The sequence below is a fragment of the Macrotis lagotis genome, chromosome 1 (assembly GCF_037893015.1).
Source record: "Macrotis lagotis isolate mMagLag1 chromosome 1, bilby.v1.9.chrom.fasta, whole genome shotgun sequence".
In the NCBI taxonomy this organism is placed as follows: domain Eukaryota; kingdom Metazoa; phylum Chordata; class Mammalia; order Peramelemorphia; family Peramelidae; genus Macrotis; species Macrotis lagotis.
The window spans coordinates 357,998,379-358,022,087 of record NC_133658.1 but is presented as its reverse complement, the minus strand read 5'-3'; the positions used below and the strand labels follow the sequence as shown (position 1 = coordinate 358,022,087).

The window sequence follows — 23,709 nt, the reverse complement described above, 5'->3', positions numbered from 1 at the left end:
GTGTGTGTGTGTGTGTGTGTGTGTATACAGTTTGTATTTGTGATGCCCATGTGTGAAGGAGTGACCTGGGAACCATAGGTATGGGACAAGGGAAGCTTTCATTCAGTCAAGTCATCTCTAGTCTTAGAAGATCCTTTCTGTATATGTTGGTGTGATGTGCCTGTGTGTGGGCCTGCACACAAACAAAAATACAAGTCTTAGCAAGTGCTGTCACTCCATCTTGACTTCTTCTTTGTATAGATATCAACATGGCTGGAGAACCTAAACCCAATAGACCAAAAGGACTCAAGAGAGCAGCTTCTGCCTCCTATGGGTATGTGTTTTTGCCCTTTTGCCTGTCTGTCTGGGGGCCATGCCCTAAAGACAGACAGACTCCTCGCCTGCTGGGGCAGTGTCCCAGATCAGGAGCTGGGGGATCCATATCCATCTGGGGCTGGCACTAAAGGTCTGAGAGTGAAGGGGTGGCCTGGGGGACTTGGGTCTCTGGATCTTGTGTGACCTTCTACGAGGGTCTGTGCCTTCTTCAGTTCAATTCAACAAGCATCTATTGAGAGGTAGTGTGGCCCAAGAGATAGAGCGTTGACCTCAGAACCAGAAGAACTGGGTTCTAGTCTTGACTTTGACATGGATTAGCTACAATGATTCTGGGCAATTCCTTCATCTCTCATTGTTCCAAGGCAACTGTCTAAAACTTTGTTGCACAATAGTTGCTAGACTGTTTCCATGGAATCTTCTTCATTTATCACAGCTTGAAGGCCTTTTTCCACCGCTTATAGCTCTTAGTAAGAACCTCCTGTATGCCAGACCCTGTGTAGACCTTGGTCCTCTCCCCCTCCCTGAGGATCTAGACTGGATTCTCAGGGAGGAAAGAGAGGTGCTGCAGGAAGAGAGGGACTAACTAGCATGCACTGGAGTGAGATATGCAGTGTCCAGAAAGAAAAGGGTCCTTGAGTCCTCTGTGCTGTGGACTCAGAGAGCAGTGTTTTTGGTACTGGGGGCCACATTTGCCAAATGACTCTGCTAGTCTGTGGTGTGAGCAGAAGTGGGCCAGCAATACGGCGAAGAGCCTGGACCCTGTGCCAGTCAGCGCCAGTTGTAAAACCTGCAGATGTTCAGCCCACAGACAAAGCCAAGGAGGGCCACTAGAACACTCATTTCTAAGAGCTGTCCAGTGGTGGAAAGCTCAGGCTTATTCTGTTTGGCAGAACCAAGAGCAGAGGCAGGAAGCTCATTTACATTGGGGTTTTTGTATGTTTTTTTGGTGAGGCAGTGGGGTTGTGACTTGCCCAGGATCACACAGCTAGTAAGTATCAAGTATCTAGGCCAGATTTAGTTCATTTATATTGTAATTTTAAGGTTTGCAGAGTGTATGGGGTAGCGGATCTCACCATAGACTTTTGAGTCAGGGATAAACAGATATCATCATCCCCATTTTATAGATGAAGAAACTGAATCTCACAGATGAAGTGATGTGTCAGAAATTACATAGCTAGGCAGTGTCACTATTATTATCCTCATTTCATAAAGGAAACTAAGGTTCAGATGAGTGACTCTTCAAGGTCATATACCTTGAGGTAATAGAGTGACTGTTTCAGGTGGGGAAGGATCCAGCCATTTGTCTCCCCATTCTGGGGAGACATGAGTGCCTCAGTTTGGTTTTCCATGGCTTTTCCTGGATGAAGGAAAGTAAGAAATTAAATCCCCAAATAAACTTTGAAAACCCAGTAAAAGGAAGTAGGAATCAGGCTGCCCCCTTCCAAACCTTTTCTGCTATTACTAGTATCCTAAGGAGGGTCACTCTTTTTCAGGAGACAGAGGAATTGGACTGACTCCACCACTTCACTTGAATGTAACTAGCTTTTCCTGGACCCCTGCTAAATACCAGGACTGAGTCCTTATTCCTGCCTTCCATTCCAGTAAACAATTAGAAAAGGCACTAACTAATCTAGCACCAAAATGAGAGGACCAAGTAGGGTAATAGGACAATGGAGATCAGTAGGGGAAGGCTGCAGTGGAGGAGGTGGGGGCTGAACTGGAGCTGAAAGAGTAGGATATAATAAGGGAGCTGGGAGGAGAAGCCTGGACCATCCAGGAACGAGGAATAACTGTATCAAGTTAGCACATACAGAGTTTCTAGGATTTAGAGTTAGAAGGAACCTTGGTGTCTCTTAATCCAAACTACCATTTTATAGAGAAGCTGTCCTAGTCCTGGAGTGGTAAAGCATCTTGGCCAGAGTCACATGAGAAGTGTGACAGACAGAATTTGAAACCAGTTTCCTGATTTCAAACCCAGGACTTCCCTCCCCACCCCGTACCACCCTGTATGGGTAATAACAACCTGAACACAGAATTTGGGGTAACAGTTGCATTTCTGGATTTGGTCTCAAGAAGGTGATAATATGCCATCAGTGACCCTAGACGTATGAGTCAGTCAAGCTGGGTGGCCTCTTCACTAATAACTCAATGAGGTGGAGAAATAGGGTACTGGACTTGGTGTCAAGAAACCCACAGTCCTTCAGGTCCTGCCTCAGCTGTTATTGGGCAAGTCCTGTAACCTCTCTTAGCCTCAGCTTCCCCTGCTGTCAAATGGGGATAAAAGTGATGCAAGATTTTTGTGAGGTTCAACTGAAATAAGGTGTAAAGTGATAACTCTTGTGATTATCAGCAACTTCTCTTTTGAAAGCAGAGGAAGGCTTACAAAGCACATTCCTCAGCAAAACAAAGGTCCCCATTTGACAGAGGAGGAGAGACTCATTTAGGCCCAGGACCTCACACCTGCTAGGTTTGGACCCAGGTCCAGTTTCAGGTCCCACATTCTTTCCATTGCACCCTGGACTGCTGCTTTACCATCTGCTTGCCATATGAACTTGAGAAAGTGAAAAGCTTTCTAAGGATCTCTTCCTCCTCCCTCCTTAGCCTTTCCTCTCTGTAGACTGGGAATGATGACCCCCTGTCCTGCCTATCTCAGAGTGACTTTGATCCAAGGAGAGGTGACAGTAGCCACAGCTGTGATGGTAATAAGCTCACACCCACTATTGTTGGGCAGGAGGGAGACTCTAACCCTTGAGTGTCTCCCCTTTGTCTCCCCAGGGGCTACGACTTTGACTATGATTACTACAGGGAAGACCTGTATGACAGGTGAGCGGAGATGAGGAATGAGGAAGGGAAGGGGGACGGGGCCTGGGGACTCCAGGCAAGGGAAGCCCACATGCTGTAATTCAGGCCCTCTCCTCCCCCCACCCCCAACCTAGCACAGAGCTCTGTACACAGAAGGCACTTAATAGATGTTTGTTGAATTAAATTGAAAGTTGGATTCTTTGACTGAAAGGCACTTATATCTTGGGTTGGGAGAGTACAGGGGATCCTTTGAAATCAGAAGGCCCTGAAGGTTCACCTTCAGAAGACCTTTCTCAACCCTATTCCCCACCAGGTGCTGCCCCTCAGACACTAGGGTTACTGACCAGAGATCTTCATGCTTGGCCTGAAGTTCTGTCCTCTCCCCTGTTTCTCTTTCCTCCCCTTCCTCCCCCTGCCCCAGCCCCAGTCCCAGCCTCAGCCTCAGCCTACTCTTGGCTGCCCGGGAGAAGGGGTTTCCGGCTCCCAGCTCAGGAGTGCAGTCAGGACCACTGTCCGAGGGAAGGCATGTGAACCCTGGGTTCTTAGTCCCCAGATCCACCACGGAGCCACTGTGTGGCCTGAGGCAAGTTGCTTGCCCTCTCTGTGCCTCAGTTTCTCTATCTATAGACTGGAGGGAATGGGGGAATGGAGGGTGGGCAGGTGGGTCAGGGTGGGTGAAGAGAGCAGGTTGGCAAGGCCCATAACTTCCTCTTTTTTCCAGGTGGGTGCCCTCAGGTGATCCTTTTTACCCTTAAAAATGATTTCTTGCTGAATCCTTACCATATCCCCTGTGAAGTAGATCAGCCAGGTCTTACTCTTCCCATTTGATGTATGAGAAAACCAAAGCTTCAAGTGCTTCATTGACTGCCCAAGTCACATAACAAGTCCAACAGCAACACTCCCCACTGCCCTGTCCTGAAAATCCCCTTTTTTTTATCCTCACCTGAGAGCCCTGCTCTGTTCTAGAATCTGCCTTCCGTTTTCTTGGGCCACTGTTCAGTCTGTTTTTTGAGGGACTGTAAATCATCCAGAGGTTGGAGGTCTTGGGTCTGATTCAAGGTTGGGAGGAATTGGTGGAGGGAGAGGCGGGAGGTGTGGAAGAAATCATTGTCCGGGAATAACTAGAGAAAGAGAGAGGAGTACAGGAAAGGGCTTTGGTTCCAAACTGCTGACTTCAGCCACAGTCTAGGCCACTGGGCCTCCTCTGGGGCTTTGAGAAGTAGCAGAAGCCTTTGGTGGTCAGTCATCTCTTCGTCAGTTCACCAGTCCCTCTGTCCATCCTTCATGCAACCTCCATCACTGTAATATATATATATATATATATATATATATATACACACACACACACATACATACATACATACATACATACATACATACATACATATAGAGAGAGAGTTCCTCTCCCTTCCTCCACCCACCCTCTCTCGCTTATCCATACTCTATTCCCCATCCCTCCAGTATTCCTTACATCCTCCATCTCTCGTTTGGCCATTGGACCCTGGGGACACGCTGCCTGGGACACCCAGTCTGCAAGTCTCTGTCCTGTTTTGAAATTCAGGCTTTTCGAGCCCCGGGGCCGGCTCTCTCCAGTCCCCAGGGTAGTTCCTGTGAAGAGGCCGCGGGTCACCATCCCTCTTGTTCGTCGCATCAAAGCAACTCTGCCTGTCAGACTCTTTGCTCGCTCTACCACTTCCAATAGCTCAACTAAGTTAAAGTGTGAGTGTCCCGGGCTTGGGCTGGGATGGTGTGGGGAGCAGCTATTTGACCCTTCAAGTTCTCTTTTAAGCCCTCTAAAACTTCTTTTCAGTCCCAGGGATCCCTAAACCTAACTTCCAGCTTTCAACACTCAGCAACTCCCTCTCAATATCCTTTCCCCTCTCCCTCCAAGCTTTTCCCCTATAATGCTCTACCACCAAGTTCTGAAACAGCCCATCAGAGAGGAGACAAGATCTAAAAGGGACTGACATGAGTGCGATGGAGTCTAAAAAGTCCTAGATAGGAAGGAAGCCTTAATTTGAGACCCAGTGGTAGGTATTCTACTCTGGAGAAGTCTCTGGGCCTCAATTTCCCTGTCTGCAAAATGGGAGTACTACTCCCTACATTTCCTGCTTCATAAAGTTATTGTGAGAAAGGCAGTTTATAAAACCTTAAAGCATTATGGAAATGTGAGCTTATGGTAATGATACTGATTATAGGATTCCAAGATTGGGTTAAATATAGGAATAACTTATATGCTATAATAACAGGGCTTGAGGAAGAGCTGTAGTTTGAGTTCTTTACCCAAAATCTGGAGGCCAGGAAGATGTAATTAGATTAGGTAGGGTGGGACAGGCCATGGAAGGCTGAGGCGGGAATTCTTAATGCCAGCACTTTACATTCTTTTCTACCCAAAAGCTCCCAGGGTCACAGATTGTAATCTTGAACCTTATCTCAGTTCCCTGCACCCCAAGTATCTCAAACTTAGAAGACAGCATGAGGCCTAGCTTGGGGTTCAAGGGAAAGGCAAGTCCTTGGCATTGATAGAGTGAGGGACTAGCCTTTGGCTGATCTAATTCTAGGAGCCAGCCCTGTTAGATTCTCTCCCCCAACTCCTCCTGAGCTATAACTCAGGTGAGATCACCTAAGACTTTGTCCTAGGATGTGAAATCAGGGCTCAGCATCATCCAGGGGCATGTTTTCCCCTCTGCTAGGCATCAGTGTTATCCTCTAACTCAGTTTCTTCGCCTTGTACAGTTTAGAAACTTTGTAATGACCTGAATTGGATTTCTTCCCCTTGTAGGTTATGCCTTATATGAGCCCCTTATTCATACTTACCCAAAGAGCAAAAATTACTGATTATAGTTCTGATACCTTCCTCCCTATGCTTATGGATCCCCCTTATATCTCCAGTGAAATGTACTGAGCTGCAAACCATCAAGACCGAACTTACCCAAATCAAGTACAATATTGAGGCCCTGCTGGGGCGGCTGGACCAGATCTCGGAGGAGCAGAGTCCTGGCACAGGTTAGATCCCTCCTTCTGGGGGACTTGTTCCCTAGCTCAGCCCCAGGGAAGTGGAGGGACATTGCGAGTTTGAGGATAATAGAGACAACCTGGAACAGTAGAAAGAACACTTAGCTATGGAGTCAGAGCACCTCTGCCATTTACTGCCTCTGTGGCCTTGGGTGAGTCAGTTCCCTCCTTAGTTGACTGAGGTAGCTTTCAATTCTTAAGTCTGTGGTTTCTGGTCATGAAAGGTGAGGGGCTTCATGTCTCAAAGCAACTTCTAGACCCTGTTAATTCTAAAATTGCAGGGCTCTAAGGCTGCTTTCAGTTCAGTCTAACAATCTTTTAAGTGCATGCTATGTGCAAAGTGTTGGATTTAGCCTTTGTGGGGAGGGAATTTTCCAAGAGAAAAGTGTTAATTGGCAAATTAGGATTTCTTGACCAGGTGCCTAGCGCCAAGCTCTCCTTGATCCTACACTATTGGGGTGTCCACCCTGCTCTGAGCCTTTGCTTCTTCCCTCTCCTTTCCACTCCTCAAGATGGCAAGAAGAAGAATGATGGCAAGAAGACTGAGGCCCCTCAGGAGGACACAGCTTCAGAGGCAGAGACACCCTTGGAAGAATTGTTGCCTGGGGATGAAGGCGATGAGGCGCTGGCTCAGGATGACTTTGAGGATTTGGTGAGGGTTGAGGGGGGTGTCCAAACTTTAGTCCCCTGCCTAAGGTTTTCCTGAAAGGCACAAGTTCCCCTAATAAGAGGCACCTTCACAGGGGGCTTTCATATTTGGTCCAATATGTGAAAAAAGAGGCTCACTTAGAGCCTGCCTCCCCCAGCTCCTCCACTGGTTCCTGCTTCTCTCTGCCTGCCCTTGCCCACAGCTTCCAGCTCCTGACCTTGACCCAGCCTGTGCCTTTGTCCCTGCCTCTGTTTCCTAGTCCAAACAACAAGAAAAAAAACTAAACCAATCCCAGCTTTTGCATAGCTATGTACTATCTATCATATCTCTGTAAGTAGATTATTATATACAAAATAAAAAGCAAAGTAAATTTTTCTTGGGAGGGGTGGTAGAGGGGATACTGACAGCTTGGGAGACAGTGACCATGGGACTTGAAAGCCATTTTGCCCACCAGTCAGGCAAAGACATAGACCATCTGAAAAACTCACTGTCTAACCCAGAAACTATGTACTCAGACACAAGTGGGCATGGAAACCGTAAACTGAATGATGCTTTGGGAGAGCTTGGGGGCCCTTAAGTTATTATCTCCTTTCCTTCTCTTCTGTGTTTTATTAAAAGCTTAACATTGAACATCAGTATAACTACTGAAACTTGTTTAGTATAGATTTACATTTAAATGAATTCTAGGGCCTAGTCTCCAATATCATTTCCTTTTAGAAATTATAATGGCACATTGATAGAAACACAACTTCACTCAAAAAAGCTATGAGTCACAAGAACTTACAAGTAGCTATAATAATATTAAATTCTGGCCTGTGCTGAAAGTTAAAAACAGTTCCTGCTAGGAGGAACACTTTGAAGGTGGTATATCATGTGACCTTGGGCATCTTTCCCCAGCCCCATGCCTATTCCCCCAGCTCACATTTAAATCTGAATGTGATTTAGGCCATATATTTAGAACATCAGAGCTATTTCCAGAGAAAGAACCTAAGTTTCAGAGAGGAAAGAAATTTACTTTTCCAAGGTTACCCAAGGCAGCTCCAGGACCCTCTTTCTAACATTACAAGGTTGGGTTTTTTTGTTTGTTTTTTTAACAAGGTAATGAGTTTAAGTGACTTGCCCAAGGCCACACAGCTAGGTAATTATTAAGTGTCTGAGGATGGATTTGAACTCAGGTCCTCCTGACTCCAGGGCCAGTGCTCTATCCACTGTGCCACCTAGCTGCCCCCATCCCAAGATTTTTTCCTGTTTCTATTCAGTTGGAGTCTCTGTACTGTGACATGTACAGCTGTGGCCCAAGCTGCCTTTGGGTAGCCCAGGCTGGGGCAGCAGAGGCCTGGCCATCCATGATTGTGGAGAGGATGCCTGGGGTGGGCTAAGATCTTGAAGATCACTTCCAGCTCTGAGATTCTTATTAAATGTTTATTTGGACTTTTTTCTTATGTCCAGGTGATTTCTCCTATTTTCATTGAAACCCCTCTCCTCTTGCCAATGGGAATAGCAGAAGAGCATTGCTCTTGGACATAGGTATACACCAAACCTCACCTCTCACAGCTAGAAGGACCACAGAGGGCTCAAGCCTCTACTTGACTACTCCCAGGGATAGGAGGCTTGGAAGCTTTCCTTTCCATTTTCTTTATTTTCCTTTTTTTTTTTTACTTCCTTTCCCTATTCTATGAAAAGCTTAATTAATTAGAACAACTAGGCTTGGCTTAGTAACCATCACTCCCTCCTCAGGATTCTTTGTCCACTTATTCATATTCACTTTTTCTCTTATATGGCTAAAGTTCCTATGTGTAACATTCTATTCTTTAGCTCTGCTGGTTTTTCTTACTTTGCATTATTGTGTAAAGATCTTCCCAGATTTCCCTGGATTCTTCACACTTGTCTCAACTGCACCATGGTATTCCATTATATTAATGGACCACTTCTTATTTAATTCTTTCCTTATTGCTGGGAAATTAGGTCATTTCTAGCTTTTTACAATTATATGTAATATATCATGACTATGAAAATTTTTGAACAGAGATCCATTTTATTTTTGATAACACTCATAGGATATATTTCCAATAGTGGGATTATTTTTACATCTTTTATAGTACTAGACAGCACTCAGAAAAGATTCTTTCTTTTCTGCATTTCTATCAGCAGTGAAATGAAGGAAGGATACTTGTTGCACTATGATCCTCCCATCATTAGCATTCCTTGCTTTTAATTAATTTTTCTAGTTTGATGGATATGAAGTTGGATAACAACTAAAGAATTGTTTTGTGTCTCTGATTAGTGAGGAGTTTCATATCTTTCAAGGCAGCCCATCCCTTTATTGATCGTTGAGCCAAAAACTCCACATCCTTTTTCCCCTCTCCCTCTACCCCTATAGTTCTATTTTTGCCTTTTGAAGTACAAACTAACCCCTTTTTGTGATAGCTCTTCAAATCTATGAGGACAGGAATCACATCTCTACTAAATTCTACTTTTCAGGCTAAAAGTCCTCAAAAAACCATATGACCTGGTCTCCACTGTTTTATCCTGCTTGCTGCCTTATAGATGTTCTATCTTACCAGTGCCCCTCACAAAAAGATGAACCCTGGTAATGAGCCCTTCATACCTGTTAACCTGTTGTCTCCTTCTTTTCATTGTCCCCCTTCTCTGTCTCCCTCAGGACAACAGCCGATACACAGAGCTGGATGAATTGACTCTTCAGTAAATGGTATGAGGCTTTGGAGGGACTGATGATCGGGAAGAGGGGTGGATGGGCAGAATTTCGGGATCATGGAAATTTTATCAGGTCCCAACAGAGGACCTCTAGCCTGAGGTCAGTTTCTCCAGCACTAACCAGGGCATGATAATGAGTTTTCCTCCCTCTTCATTCATTCATCTTGTCCCCAATCATGGGTTTCCTAGAGTGACTGTTGAGGTGGGTTAAATGAATGGCTGTCAGTGGGTTGGGGCTTGGCTTCCCCTTGTGCTTCATAACCTGACCTTGTTCCACAGGCTTGAAATGGTGTCCAGGACCTCTTAAGCCACCAAGAATGCCCCTTTTCCTTCCCCAAGACAGTGACCTCTCCCTACCCTTCCCTAGGCAACCCAGGATTCTTTTCCCAGGGAACAAATGTCCTCAGCATCTTGCATCAAACTAAAGAAGCATTAAATTGCACCAGGAGAAGTCCATAAGTCTTACCTTAAAGCTGTTGGGGAGTATTTTTCCCACTATATCTCTGGCCTAGCAGACAGGAAGGGATACTAAATTCAGAGCATTTTACATATGAGGAAACAAGCCCACATAATAAATGTCTCAAGCAGGATTTGACCCCAGCTCTTTGTGTGTCCCTGTGCTTTCCCAGTGCTCAGCTGTGCCACTAGGTCACCATAATTATTAATAAATAATTGCTATCATTTATAAAAGTGCCTGACATAGATTTTCTCATTTGATCCTGACAACAACCCTTTGTGGTTCTATTATCCCTTTTTTTTCTGATGAAGAAACAGACCCAACCAAGTTAAATGATTTACTGGGGGGTCCATATAGTTAGTGTCTGAGGCTGGATTTGAATTCGGATCTTCCTTGCTCTGCCTGAGGGAATCATATGTCCTATTTCAGCTGGCTCTGTCATCTTGATTTCCCTTTATTGTAGCAAACTATGTAGGAAAAGAAAATAAATACCAGCTACCAATTTATCTCTACTTGCAAAGGAGAAGACTAATAATTCCCAAGTCCAAGGCTTTTTGTCCTCTGCCACCCAGCTTCTCAATTTTGATGTCACTGAGATGTCAACTCCCTGGTACTTCCTGTTTTCAATTGTTTTCCTCTCCACATCGATGACAAACCCTGGAAAGGAACTGACTCATTCATATCCTCCAAACACACTGCTCTGTTATGCTTCAAACCAGTGTTTCTTATCTTCCATTCTCACAGCGGGATAGGAGGGACTGCAGGCTGACCCGAGGAGGACGGTATGAGGGCAAACCCTGACCCTGGCCCCCTGAGCCAGGCACCACCCATCACCCCCTAACCCCCCAGGTGCCATCATCCCCAGCTGGGCAGTGGAGGAGAACTGTGGGTCCGACGGCTTCTACCCACCTGTCACCCATCAGTGCCAAATCCAGACAGCCCCTTCTCCAGATGGACCTGTACCCTCAACAACTCACCTGGGCACCTTCCTGCTGGAGCAGATAGCAGGAAATCTCTCCCTCTCTTCCCACCCCCTAGTCCCCAACTAACTGCCTGGGACTGGCTGGGCAGAGCACAGAAGTTGTATTATATCCTGGACCAGGACACTGCAGGGCTTTGAGATTTTCTAGGGGTTTGGGGAGGGCAATCTACAAGGAGGGGACTTCAGAATGACCCTGATAATAAAGAGTTTGGATCCTGAATGCTCAGGCAAATTGGACAATGAATTTGTCTTCAGAGCCATCTTTCATATCATTGGCATTAAAGCAGAGAATTGCTTATCAAATTATTCAAGACCAGGAGAGAATTATTTAAATGCTGGATAACAGAATTTGTTTCCCTAAAAGATTGCAGCAGGCTGGAATGGTGGACCAATAGAATAGAATTGGAATTGAATAGGGATAAATTTAATGTCCTAAGATTGGGTTAAAAAACCAGTTTCATGAAGTCTATAAGGTCCCTTTCCAGCTTTAAAGCCTGAGTACAGGATTGGGGGAGATACAATTCATTTTAAAAAACTTAAGTGTTGGAGGGGATCGCCAGCCCAATATGCTTTAATAATGTGGCAAGGCAGCCCAAAATGTTATCGTGACTTGTATAATAAAGAGCCAGCATCTAGAGGGAGGGAGGTTTTGTCCATGTTATTCTCTGTGCTGGTCCGATCACATCTGGTTAGTCTGCCCAGGACATCCTAGAAAGAACACTGACAAATCGAATCATATCCAAATGATGACAGATGGAGAGAGGCCTGGAAACTGCCACACCAACATCCATTGAAAGAACTGGGGAGGTTCAGGCTGAAGACTTGGGAGGGACATGTTGGGTGTCTTCAAATCTCAGAAAGGCAATCATTTTAAAGAGGGGAATTGGATTTGTTTTACTTGGCCTTAAGGGGCAAGACAACGGCCACTGTTGGGGGTGAGGCAGCAGCAGAATAGGAAGTAATTCGGGGCTCCATATGAAAAAGCTTTCTATACAGCAGTGGAACAGTGAAATGGGCAACTAGTAGATAGGGAGTTCAGTGTCCCCGGAGGTCTTAAAGTTGGACTTACCAGGGATGTGTGCTCTACGAGGGTATTGATGCATTGGGCAGGGGGTTTGACTTTATTCTTCCAACTCTGGGATTCTATGATTCCTCTTTATTAAAACACTTTTATTAACCCTCTGCTTGGCTCCTTTCCTCCATCCCTGGACAGCTGGCTCCACATTCCTTCTGCTGGGCCATTTTACTATTGTTCTCCAGTGAGTGAGGTTTTGAGAGCTAACACACATTCTTAGTGAAGCCAAGGCCAGTTTTTTTTTATGGCCTTTGCTCAGCTCTCCACTATAGGCCAGCAACATATTTAGGAATGATATAGCAGGGCATTACTAAGTATGAGTGTCAGTTCTCATGACGAACATGCTTATTTTCATTTGTACATGTGAATGTCATCAGCTTTGCAGAAGCCAGAAAGGATTTAGGGTAGAGAAAATAGTGGGGTGTAATTGAAAGAGCTTGGGACTTGGAAATAACTGCCTGGAGTTGATCAATGCTAGAAAGACCCTAGACATTTTCCAGTCCAACTCCATTCATTTTACCAGTGAGGAAGTAGACCCAGACAGAAAGAAGCAGACTGCCCGGCAAGCAGTGCAACCTTGGCCAAATCTTTTCTGGGCTGCAGTTTTCCCATCTAAAAAATGAGAAGGGGAGTAAAGGTGGTGAAGACTAGATTGACTTGGAAGTTCCTTTCAAAACTTAGCATTCTGCAATTCTGTGCCATTGAGAAGAGCTGGAATAGCAGAGTGTCTACACCAATTTATCCAGGCAACTGAAGGATGCATCGTGCTTGTGAATTCCATAGTGCTAGGGAGGAGGGTTGATATTGAGGAGTGGAGATAGGAGAGGTTCCTTGGCTCCTGAACACAGGTGCAGCCCTTCTAAGCCACCCTCTGCTTGTGTCCCGGTGATTCAGGTAGCTTTTCAGGCTTGGTTGATTGGCTTGATAGGTCCTCAGTGCTTCTCTGGGTGAGCATGAGAAACACAGAAACTCCCCCCCCCCCAAAGTAAATTAACTGATAAGGCAATTCCAGTTCAGAATCTGGCCTTGGGATGTAATGAAGAATTCTGAGTCTGGCATCACATAACCTGGTTTTGAATCCTGGTCATCCCTTGTGTAACCTTGGGCACATAACTGGGTCTCAGTTTCCATTTTTTTCATGAAGGGTTGGACCAGATGACCCAGAGTGCCTTCCAGTTCTAAATTTATGATCTCTATTCACTTGTACTCAAGGGGAGAAGAGTAGAGTTAGGGAAGGTTTGTCAGTCTCAAAAGCTCTTGAACTAGTAAGAAACACGAAACTGGGGAGGGGTCCCCAGTCAGGCCAAGGAATAGAAGTAGGAAGTGAGCTTTAATCTATCCTATATGTGTTATCTGTGTGTTTCCCAGAAAGGAAAAGTTACCTTTTAAGAGGAATTGGAAGCCCTATACTGGAAAGGGCTTGAAGGAAATTGTACTAGGTGTCCTGTTGCTCTTTCCAAATCTACACTTCTCAATTCTGTGTACCCCGCAAGTAAATTAAAGCATTAACCCACACCCTTGAGCCTCAGTTGTGGAGTGAATGTATAGAAAGAACACTGATCTGGAGACCTGGATTCTATTCTTTACTAGCCAAGGGCAAGTCCTTTCTTCCCCTCTGAAACTCATTTTCTGCCTCTGTAAAATGACAGGCTTGGACTTGTTTCTGAGGTCCATTCTGGCCCTGCCCGTCTGTGGCCCTGGGACCTGTGAGCCACTCACACCAAGGCTGTGCTGTAGAGCTGCTATTTCACTGAAGGCTCTCATGGGAGGGACCCCCGGTGGCAGGATGGGGTGGTATCTGAGGAGAGGATCTAGAAGAGGGTCATTCATTGGTTCCATATTTTCTCATTGTATTGTTTCTCATTTGTATATGGAACATCGGGAAATAGTGGAAATTCCCCCTCCCAGGGCAGGATGCATTCTATTCGACATTAATTCAGCTAACCTGTAATGCATGCCTACTATACTAAACCAGCTTTGAGGAAGGAAACTGAGAGGGTCAGGTGACTTCACCGAGAGATTTTCCCAATCTGATCCCTGAAAGAAAAGGATTCTAAAAACCTTGAGTCGTGAAGGAGGGAAGAACATTCTAGGCCAAGGAGAATGGAATGCTGAAAGCTGCTAATAGTCACTAAGCTTTTATTGTCTACGGAGACCTGCCAGTCTAAAGAGGATGGAAGTGGAAGCAGGGGAGGGGGCAGAGAGCAGACCAGGCTCAATCGGAGACAATTAACAGGGAAAGCCCTAGTATGAAGAGCGGGCAGGACAGGCTCCCTGAAGATGGGCTCTTAGCTGGGACCAAGCCAAAGCAGAGATGAGGAGGGGGCATCTTGCAGGTATGGGAGGTTGTCTGAAACTGTCCCAAGTCAGGAGATGGAGGATCTTGGGCCTGGACCGAGGAGGATGTTGCGAAGGGTAAGGACACCCTCCAGCGGGTGGGGATGGAGGCAGGTGAGGAAGGGCTTGGTGAGGCTAACTGAAGGTTTTCTTATTTGATCCTGGAGGTGATACAGACCTATAGAAGTTTGCCGAGGAGGAAGGTGGCATGACTGGTATCTGCACTTCAGGAAAACCACTTGGGCAGCTAGATGGAGGTTGATCTGGCTGGACTATCAAGTCCAGCACCCTTTCCACTATGATTGGCTGGCGCTCAAAGGGGAAAAACATCTTAGAGTTGGAGTTGGGAAAACCTGGTTGGAATCCTTGTTCTGATATTAGTTGAATTAAAATAGCAATTCTCTGAACCTCACTTTCTTCATCTGTAAAATGGAGATGGTATCTGAATCATCTACTTCGTGGAGATGTGGTAAGGAAACTTTTGCAAACCTCAAAGTGATATAAAAAATTATTAATAGCAGAGGAGAATTAAGCATTTATATAGTGTATTAATTGCTTTTACAAATATTTTCTCATTTGGTTCTCACAATAACTCCGGAGTAAACTGCTAATATCCCAATTTTACAGTTGAGGAAACTGATGCAACATAGAAAAAAGTCAAGTGATTTGCCAGGGGTATACAACTAGTGTCTGAAGCTAGATTGGAAGCTGGCTCTTTGGCTCCAGGCTCATTACTCTATCCACCCAGAATTATAACCTCACCTTGATCACACTCTTCATCTAACTCCCAAAGGATTAAAGAAAAGAAAAACGCTGTCTTTTATTTCCCCATAATATCTAGGATAAGGCTCTGAATGTGATAGGCACTTAATGTTTTTAATGAGCCTACAAGAAGAGGGTTAACTTCGGGGGGAGGTATTACTACCACTTTCCACCAGTTATCAAACCTGTTAGACCTCAAATCTGGATCACTTATAGAATTTTCTGGGCACTGGCTATAAAGATATCTGGAAATAGAATCCTGCAAAATAGTGACATAATTTTTCTAGATGGAGAAAGCACATAAATTTTTACCCAATAACAACCATATTAATTCAATGTATATTGAGCACATGGAAGACCAGAAGAAATTTCTAGCTCATACAAATATACCAATATATATTTTTATACTTTTTTGTGTTGAAAATAGAATTTTTTTTTTAGGTTTCTACAAGGCAAATGGGGTTGAGTGGCTTGCCCAAGGCCACACAGCTAGGTAATTATTAAGTGTCTGAGATCAGATTTGAACCCAGGTATACTCCTGACTCCAAGGTCGGTGCTTTATCCGCTATGCCAACAAGCTGCCCCAAAAATAGAATTCTTAACAGTAATACTAGAAATAAAAGATAATTACTATTGAAAAGAAGATGGTAATGGATTAACAACTGATAGATGTTTTAAGTACAAAGATATCTACATAAATATATAAGGGCTTCCCTATTTCTGACAGAGAAAGAGGAAAAGATAGACAAAGAAAAGAGAAGATAACTGGTCAATCCTTTGCCTGCTAGGAAAATAGCTCTCTATCCACTGCTGCCCATAGTGAAATTAAAGACATCAGTGCCATCCTGCCAAAGAAAGAATCTCCCTCCTATGCACCCAGAAGAGAAGTGACTACTTCGAAGGTTCTAGAGATCTGTTTTGAAGTCTCACCACTACTACTGGTCAAGCCAAATCACATGTTCTTTTTTTAGGTTCCTTCTTACCATTTGCCTTTTTTCCAAGCTCTTTTAGCTGTGATGGTCATGGAATGGTTTGCACATTTCAGTTTTGAATCAAGGAGGTCCTACCCTGGTTCTTAATAGAAAACTGCCCCCTCAACCTGTGATCTAGTGGGAACTACACCTGTTTGGAGCCAGGGTGGGGTTGAGGAGTGGAAATGCGCCTCTAATTGAAACAATTAAAATGCATCAGATCTCAACTAAGATGGAGGGCACATGATACACTGGAAAGAGCAGTACTCCAGAATCTAGATGGTGTTCAATCTTTAAGACTCTTCCTTGATCCCATTTTGGATTTTATTGGCAGAGATACTGGAACAGTTTGCCGTTTACTTCTCCAGTTCAGTTTACAGATGAGGAAACTGAGGCAAACAGGGTTAAGTGACTTGCCCAGGGTCACACAACTCATAAAGGCCTGAGGCTGGATTTGAATTCAGGAAGATGAGTCTGATTCCAGGCCTGGCATTCTATCCACTGCACACCCTAGCTGCCCAGAATCAAGATGACCTGGGTTCAAAATAGTCTCTTTTGGGGGCACTTAGATGGAATAGTGGATAGCCCTGGAGTCAGGAGGACCTGAGTTCAAAACCAGCCTCAGATACTTAATAATTACCTAGCTGTATGACTTTAGGCAAGTCATTTAACCCCATTGCCTCACACACACAAAAAAACCCAAATTAGTTCCTTTTATTCCTGAGCCTCAGTTAACTCATCTGAAAATAAGATAGTTGGACTGGATGACCTCCAAGGTCCCTTCCAGTTCTGGATGGCATTCTGTGATGTAATGTATCAAGGATGGCTGAACTGAGGAGGCAATAAAATAGTGTTAATGAACTTGAAATTATTTCATTTTTGTCAATATATTTAATCCTGGGGACCAAATATATGCATGGGGTCAGCTAGATGGTGCAGTGGATAGAGTACTGGCCTTAAAATCAGGAAGATTCATATTTGAGTTCAGATCCACCCTCTGACACTTAATAGCTGTGTGACCCTGGTCAAGTCATTTAACCCTGTTTGCCTCAATTTCCTCATCTGTAAAATGAGCTAGAGAAAGAATTGGTAAACCACTCCAGGATCTTTGCTAAGAAAATTGCAAATGGGGTCATAAAGAGTTAAACAGGATTAAAATAACTAAACAATAGCATATATATGTTTGTTCTACATATTTTATATGTAGATTGTACACACACACACTTCAGAAAGTTTGACTCTATAAAGAAGTATAAAAGATACCAAGGATATTTCTTAAATGCATCTTCCTCTAGGTCTAGTACATGCCTTGGTGGTTTTTAGGATAAGAATTTTATAGGATTTAGAACTGCACTTTGGAGATCATCTAGTCCAACTTCTTCAATGTCCAGATAAGGACACTGAGACCCAGAGAGTGGGGTGATATACCCAAGATAATATGAAGAGAAAGGAGTGAATGGGGAAAAAACATTTAAGTGATTATTATTTGCCAAGCACTATGTGAAGCTCTGAGGACACAAATTCAGAAGCAAGACAGTCCCTACCTCAGGGAGCTTATATTAATGGGGGAGACAACATATAAAGAGAAATAGTAGCCAGGGATGGGCATTTTGGTTTGGGAGTTGGATGATATTCCCTTTTCAGAAGCACTGGCAGTATTGATTTGTGGTTCCAGAGCTGAAAGAGTGGGAGCAAAGATGGGATAGAAAGGTCTATAACACACTCACAGGGTAAAAGTTGGGACCTCAGGAGTCACCTCATTCAGCTGAATCTCCAGAGGCCTCTCCACTATCACATTCCTGATAAGTGGTTGTCCAGCCTCTGCTCAAAGACCTCCAAAGAGGGGGGGACCCATCAAGGGCCCAAGACAAGTCACTCCACTTTTAGACAACTCTTATTTGAGAAGAAGCTTTTTCCTGATATCAGGTCTAAATTTTTCTTTGCAATTTTTACCATTGCTCCTGGTTCTACCCTTGCAGCCAAGCAGAACAATCTAGTAAACAATAAATATATAACAAACATATATGTTTAAAGAGTCTATATGGTGGAGAGGGAGGGGAAGATGAAGGGAGAAGGTTTGAAAATAACCCTTAGTTTTGTTCTCCATAAACTTGGGCTGAATTGCAATTTCTGCTCCCCCAAAAAGAGCAACAAAAATTTTTTTACCATGATTTGAAAAAGGGTACAATGAAGTTTTCTCTGTTAACAAATGTTTTTTGTTGATTGATCAGAGTAGACAAAAGATAAAGTAGCCTGGAAAGAATGGATACAGTAGACGATTAGCTGAGTTCCACCAGGAAACTATCCAGTGTGTTGTTGAACCCACTCTGGATGATTTACTTTCATTCTATAGTCCTTAGGGCATACTTAGGGATCCTCTGCTGGGATCTTGTTGGCCCTACAAATATGGCTGGGGGAGCGAGGAAGGGCTCTCAGATCTGGATAGAGAAGGCATCAATCACAGGATATCCTTTAAACCCTCTCCTTCCTATAGTAAAATAGTTGAGAAAAACAACCATGAGTAGAGATGTGAGTCTCAGTATTATAAAAGCCAAAGCAAGCTTGAAATTTTGACATATAATGAATGCTCTTTGCTAACCCCAAACTAGATTAACCTGCTAGGAGGTAGAGTACATAGCATATTCTAGTAAGAAACAGCAGTGGAACAAGAGGCAGGGTTCTACTGTCTCCTCTTCTATAAAATGCAGTTAATAATCTGTCTACTTTGGGGGCAGCTGGGTGGCACAATGTCAGTTTAGGAGTCAAAAACACATTATTCTGAGTTCAGATCCAGTCTCAGTTACTTAAGTCACTTGATCCTGTTTGCCTCAGTTTCCTCATCTGTAAAATGAGTTGAGAAGGAAATGGTAAACCACTAAAGTATTTCTTCTATGAAAACCCCAAATGGGGGGGGGGTCATGAAAAATTGTACATAATTAAAATTGACTGAATTGTCCACTACACTAGGACATCAGCAAGATAGCATAACAAGAAAATATAAGAAGACACTTTGTAATCCAGATCACTTATATCCCAAAGAAATCAAAGAAAGACCAAAAAGGATCTTTTATAGGCAAAAATACAAAATAAATTAAAATAGCAGGTCTTTTCATGGGTAGTCAAATATTAGAAAATAAGAGGGGCGGCTAGGTGGTGCAGTGGATAGAGCACAGGCCCTGGAGTCAGGAGTACCTGAGTTCAAATCTGGCCTCAAACACTTAATAATTACCTAGCTGTGTGACCTTGGGCAAGTCACTTAATCCTATCTGCCTTGCAAAAACCTAAAAAACAACAATAATACTAAAAACATTTAAAGAGCACTTTAAGGATTGCAAAGTGATAGTGCTTTATGATTTATAGATATGGTTATCTATCTATTACACCATGCTGATTCTCCATTAGTAGAAGGGAAGCAGGTAAAATAGGCACTAGGAGGTTAGTTTAGGGAGAAAGAATTTTAATCTGCTCATACCTAAGAAATAAAGAAAAGGAGCCTCATAGTAGAATGATAAATGTTGGTCAGCATTCGCAGGTTGTGGAAGCTGAGTGGCACTGGGAGCTCGTAGAGAGTCATATCTAAAATCTGCCCCACAGTCATCCACACCAGGTCCGGGCAAACCTAGAGATTGGGTATCAAGGCTCAGCTGTTTCCATGACAGCAAACATGGTCTGCTGGGGGCGTGGTCGGTCAAGAGGCTCTTACGGCAGGCTCATGCTGCCCTCTGGTGGCCACCAGGGGTCTGCTTGACATGAGACCAGGGGAAGCTGATGGAGGTGATTTCATTTGCACCCCCTTCTCATTCCTGTGGAGTAGGTAAGCCTCCTTCCCCAGCTCAGAGGGTGGCATCTCTGCTGCCCCTAGGGTCTGGCAGGGTTCTCCTTATCCCTCCCTCCATCAGTCCCCACCCTTTCTCAGCCACATAATTTGGATGGAATTGTGGGGTGACTATTTCTATTAAAAGACACCTTATTCTGGCAGCCGTGGGAAGATAATTCCCTCTGGCAGCTCCTTCCCTAACTCCCCAAAACAAGTACCCTATACCACCGCCCTCCCATGTTCCTAATCATCTTCCTATTTAATTCCCTCTTCCTTTGCCACTGTCCAGTAATAAAAACTCTTACTATATCATGCCTCATCTTTTGCAGTTGTGTCCTTACACCTTCAGTCTCTTACTTCTTTTCACCAACACTTTAATGAGATTTTGTGGTTATTGATTGCCTGGTGAGTAAAGTTTAAACTACACCCCTTATGGTTTTTCACAACTTGCACCACCTTACCCCATATTGCTATCTTGTTTCCACTACTTTGTTAACTGTGCCCAAGGTCTTTTTACCTTATTTTGCAAGTGAATTCATCTGTCAACTCCTAATTCAAAATGCCATCTTCTCCACAAAGCCTCACTGGCTATCCAAATTTAAATACTCATATATATATATATATATATATATGGCTGGGAAACAGGCCCATAGGAAGCTTAAGTAATTTAATTATATTTCACATTTATAGAATGCCTTATTTCATTTTTTCCCCTCACAATTCTTTGAGGTGAAATGATGAGCCCCCATTTTACGAGGAGGAAACCATTGCCTCCATTTTAAGCAATTTATCCAGGATTCATATAATTAGCAAGTGTCAGAAGCAGGATTCAAATCCAGATTTTCCAGACTCCAAGTTTAACATATTCATTATGCCATCCTACATCTCAAGACTGTTCAGTTCATACTGCTGGTATGGAGGACCAGGATTTCTATCCATGTCCCATCTTTCCACAGCATTACATTGCTTTCTCTGATCTCATGTACCTATGTATCATTCATCAGTTATTCAGAGATAGCCTATCCGCTTATTAAGCCTGCTAAAGGCAGGAATCACAAGTCAGTGTATCTTTCCCAGCATCCAGTACAATCTTTTGTATATTGTATTAATGCTGTATAAATATCCTGCTGGGAGCAGTAACCACTTGCATTGTGGCTGAGCAATCTCTTTGGTGTCAACCCTCTCCCCACTTACCCTTTTCCTAGAGCCACATTCCAACCCCTTAGGACTGCTTTCTGCTCATCCGAGAGCTAAGGTTCATGTAGGGGATCATTAATTTAATAGGCATTTATTGTGACAAGTGCTGGGAATACAAAAACAAAGGAAGTTTCTATCCTCGAGGAGCCTGCATTTTAGGTGAGGGGTGGGGAGAAAAACAACTTCAGTGTAGGAAAACATGTATACAAAATAAATTTCTGGTGTGGAGGAGGGTGTAAAACTGTAAGGGGCAAGTAGGGATTTGATTAGGCAGCTTTCTACAGTCAGTATCAGAGTTGAGCCTTTAAAGAGTCTAGGGATTTGTGGGGGGGGGGGGGGACAGGGAAGTAAGATTGGGGGATAATTGTAAAACTCAAAATAAATAAAATCTTTAATTGGAAAAAAAAGGTCTAAGGATTCGATGGGGTATGGTGAAAATGAGGGTACACTGCAGATGAAACTCTTCTTAGAAGGCCCTGAGATGGAGGAGAGCCGTTTGGCAGGAATACATTATGGGAAGGAGGCAATAAATCTGTAAAGATAGGCTGGAACTGGATAGTGTTCTTTTATCCTACCAACAGAAGTCACAGAAGCTACCTTCCTGAGGTAATAGAGCTGCACTGTAGCACATCAACTGGGAGCTGTGGAGTATGGCTTGGAGAAGGGGAAGAGGCCAGTGAGGCGGCTGCTAAAGGAGGGGATCTTACCAGGAGCAATGAAGATGTGAACAGAGAAAGGATTTCAGAGATATTGTGGGGGCAGTGGATTGGCTATTGGGGGGGGGAACAATAACCAAATCAAAGATTCTGTGGTTATGAACCTGGGTACACCTAAAAGGGATGGCAGAACTAGGGAAATGAAAAAGATGTCAAGAGAGTGGTAATGAATTCTGTTCCAGATACCTACAGATCATTTGATATCTAGGAGATCAATGATGATATAGGGTTGGACTTCAGGACACTATGGGTGGAAAAACTGATCTGGAAAATATCTGCATAGAACTAAGTGAACTCACAGAAAATGACGTTATCAAGCAGCCCCCCGAGCCCACCTCTCATCTAAAATGGAGTTTAATACTTGCAGTACTTCAGTCACTGGCTGGTTGTTAGAAGAATGTGTTCCAACTCCAGGCCTGCCTGGGATACTAGCTGACATTCACTTGTTGAGACACCTCTTGGGAGGTGGAGATAGAAACCTACTCCATCTCCCCCAACCTTGGCACATTCACAAACTTTTCTCCACCCAGCCATTGCCATTCCAAATGAAGATTAAGTCCTAAAAGACTGGCATGCTCTCTGGGTAGACATTTGCAGTTAACCGCCTAGGCTCCCTCTGCCCATACACCCACGTTAGCTCTGTGTATCAGGACTTCATTTGCTGTGATAAATGATGCAGCCATTACAGCATCTCCTAGGAGGCTTATTGCCCCTGGGTAACATCCTCTTCAAGATCTAATTATCCCTAGCCTTTTGAAAATGCTGCAAGTGTTCTTTGACTAAAACCCATCCTACCCCATCACTGGATGACAGACTGACCTTAGGTATATCATAGGATAAAAGAATTAAGGGTTGAAAGGATCTTAGAGATCTAGTCAAGCTCATTTTGCAGATGAGCAAATTAAGCCTCAGAGGGAGGTAGGGGACTTGCCCAAAGTCACATAGGCACTCTCAGAGGGGATTGGAACTTCTGACTAGTGCTGTAGGACCAAGCTGCTCTATTTCTTCAACCATAAAATGGGGATAAATGCCTACCTTAATCAAGAGATAGGTGTGATCTCACTCAATCCTTCCAAACATGTATTGTCAAGACTCAAGTTCTTACATAATTCCAGAATAAATGTTATACTTCTTAGTGTTGTAGCCATAGTATGTCGATTGGCATGATCCTGTGCTTTACAGACAGTATAGACCTTAGTCAAGTTATCTCCCAGATCCTCAACTTCCTCATCTACAAATTCGTGAAAAGTCAATTCTTACAATTCCTTCTAGTTCTAAAACCACAATTTTTAAGTCTGCTAGTCCCCCAACTTGGATCTGACACTAACCAAGCCCTCTTGACAGTGAAAATATGGAAATTCTGAACTGGTAGACTTGAACTCTGGTCTCAACTGTGCCACCAACTTTATGTGACTTTAGGCTAGTCCTTTTCCCTAAGCTTCAGATTTCTTATCTTTAAGGACCATTCTCCAGCTCTTAAATTCTAGGATGAACCTGTTGCTACAAGATTAACAACATTCATGTTCATCACAGACATCAATGAAGCTGAAAGGTCAAACATGGAAATCGTAATCTGGAAAGGACCTTGGCCTAAACCCCCTCACTCCCATCCCACCTGCCATCCCATCTCCTTATTTTAAGAAATGTCTCTCCGGGTCCAAATATATATGATAGAACATAGGTAAGCCTTAATTACATTAATTTTCAGTTCATTTTTATTGTTCAGAATAGATGAAAATCAGCAGTGATTTTGCTTTTTTTATTTTAACAACCCAATACATTTGGGTGATTTGCACTCAACTGAACTCTTAATGAGTCAGTTGTGGTCCAAGGCAAGATTCACACTTCAGTCAAGACTACTGCTCCTGAAACAGTCTTCTGACCTACCCCGACAATGGG

The 23,709-nt window shown here is 43.7% G+C and overlaps 1 protein-coding gene across 9 annotated transcripts in view; it reads left to right on the top strand.

Moving 5' to 3' along the window:
• The window catches only part of RALY (RALY heterogeneous nuclear ribonucleoprotein), a 73,439-nt gene extending 52,114 nt beyond the window's left edge, over positions 1–21,325 (top strand). For 5 of the 9 annotated variants that reach the window (XM_074212142.1, XM_074212137.1, XM_074212138.1 and 2 more), the window contains 8 exons: positions 241–313; positions 3,091–3,138; positions 3,539–3,700; positions 4,679–4,836; positions 6,010–6,123; positions 6,645–6,784; positions 9,444–9,491; positions 10,698–21,324. In XM_074212142.1, coding sequence (XP_074068243.1) covers positions 241–313; positions 3,091–3,138; positions 3,539–3,700; positions 4,679–4,836; positions 6,010–6,123; positions 6,645–6,784; positions 9,444–9,488 — 740 coding nt within the window. In that variant the 3' untranslated portion in view covers positions 9,489–9,491; positions 10,698–21,324. Of the gene's footprint in view, positions 1–240; positions 314–3,090; positions 3,139–3,538; positions 3,701–4,678; positions 4,837–6,009; positions 6,124–6,644; positions 6,785–9,443; positions 9,492–9,775 lie in introns of all 9 variants that reach the window. The other 4 variants (XM_074212135.1, XM_074212140.1, XM_074212136.1 and 1 more) reach the window with 4 other exon arrangements.
• The last annotated feature ends 2,384 nt before the right edge of the window (positions 21,326–23,709 follow it).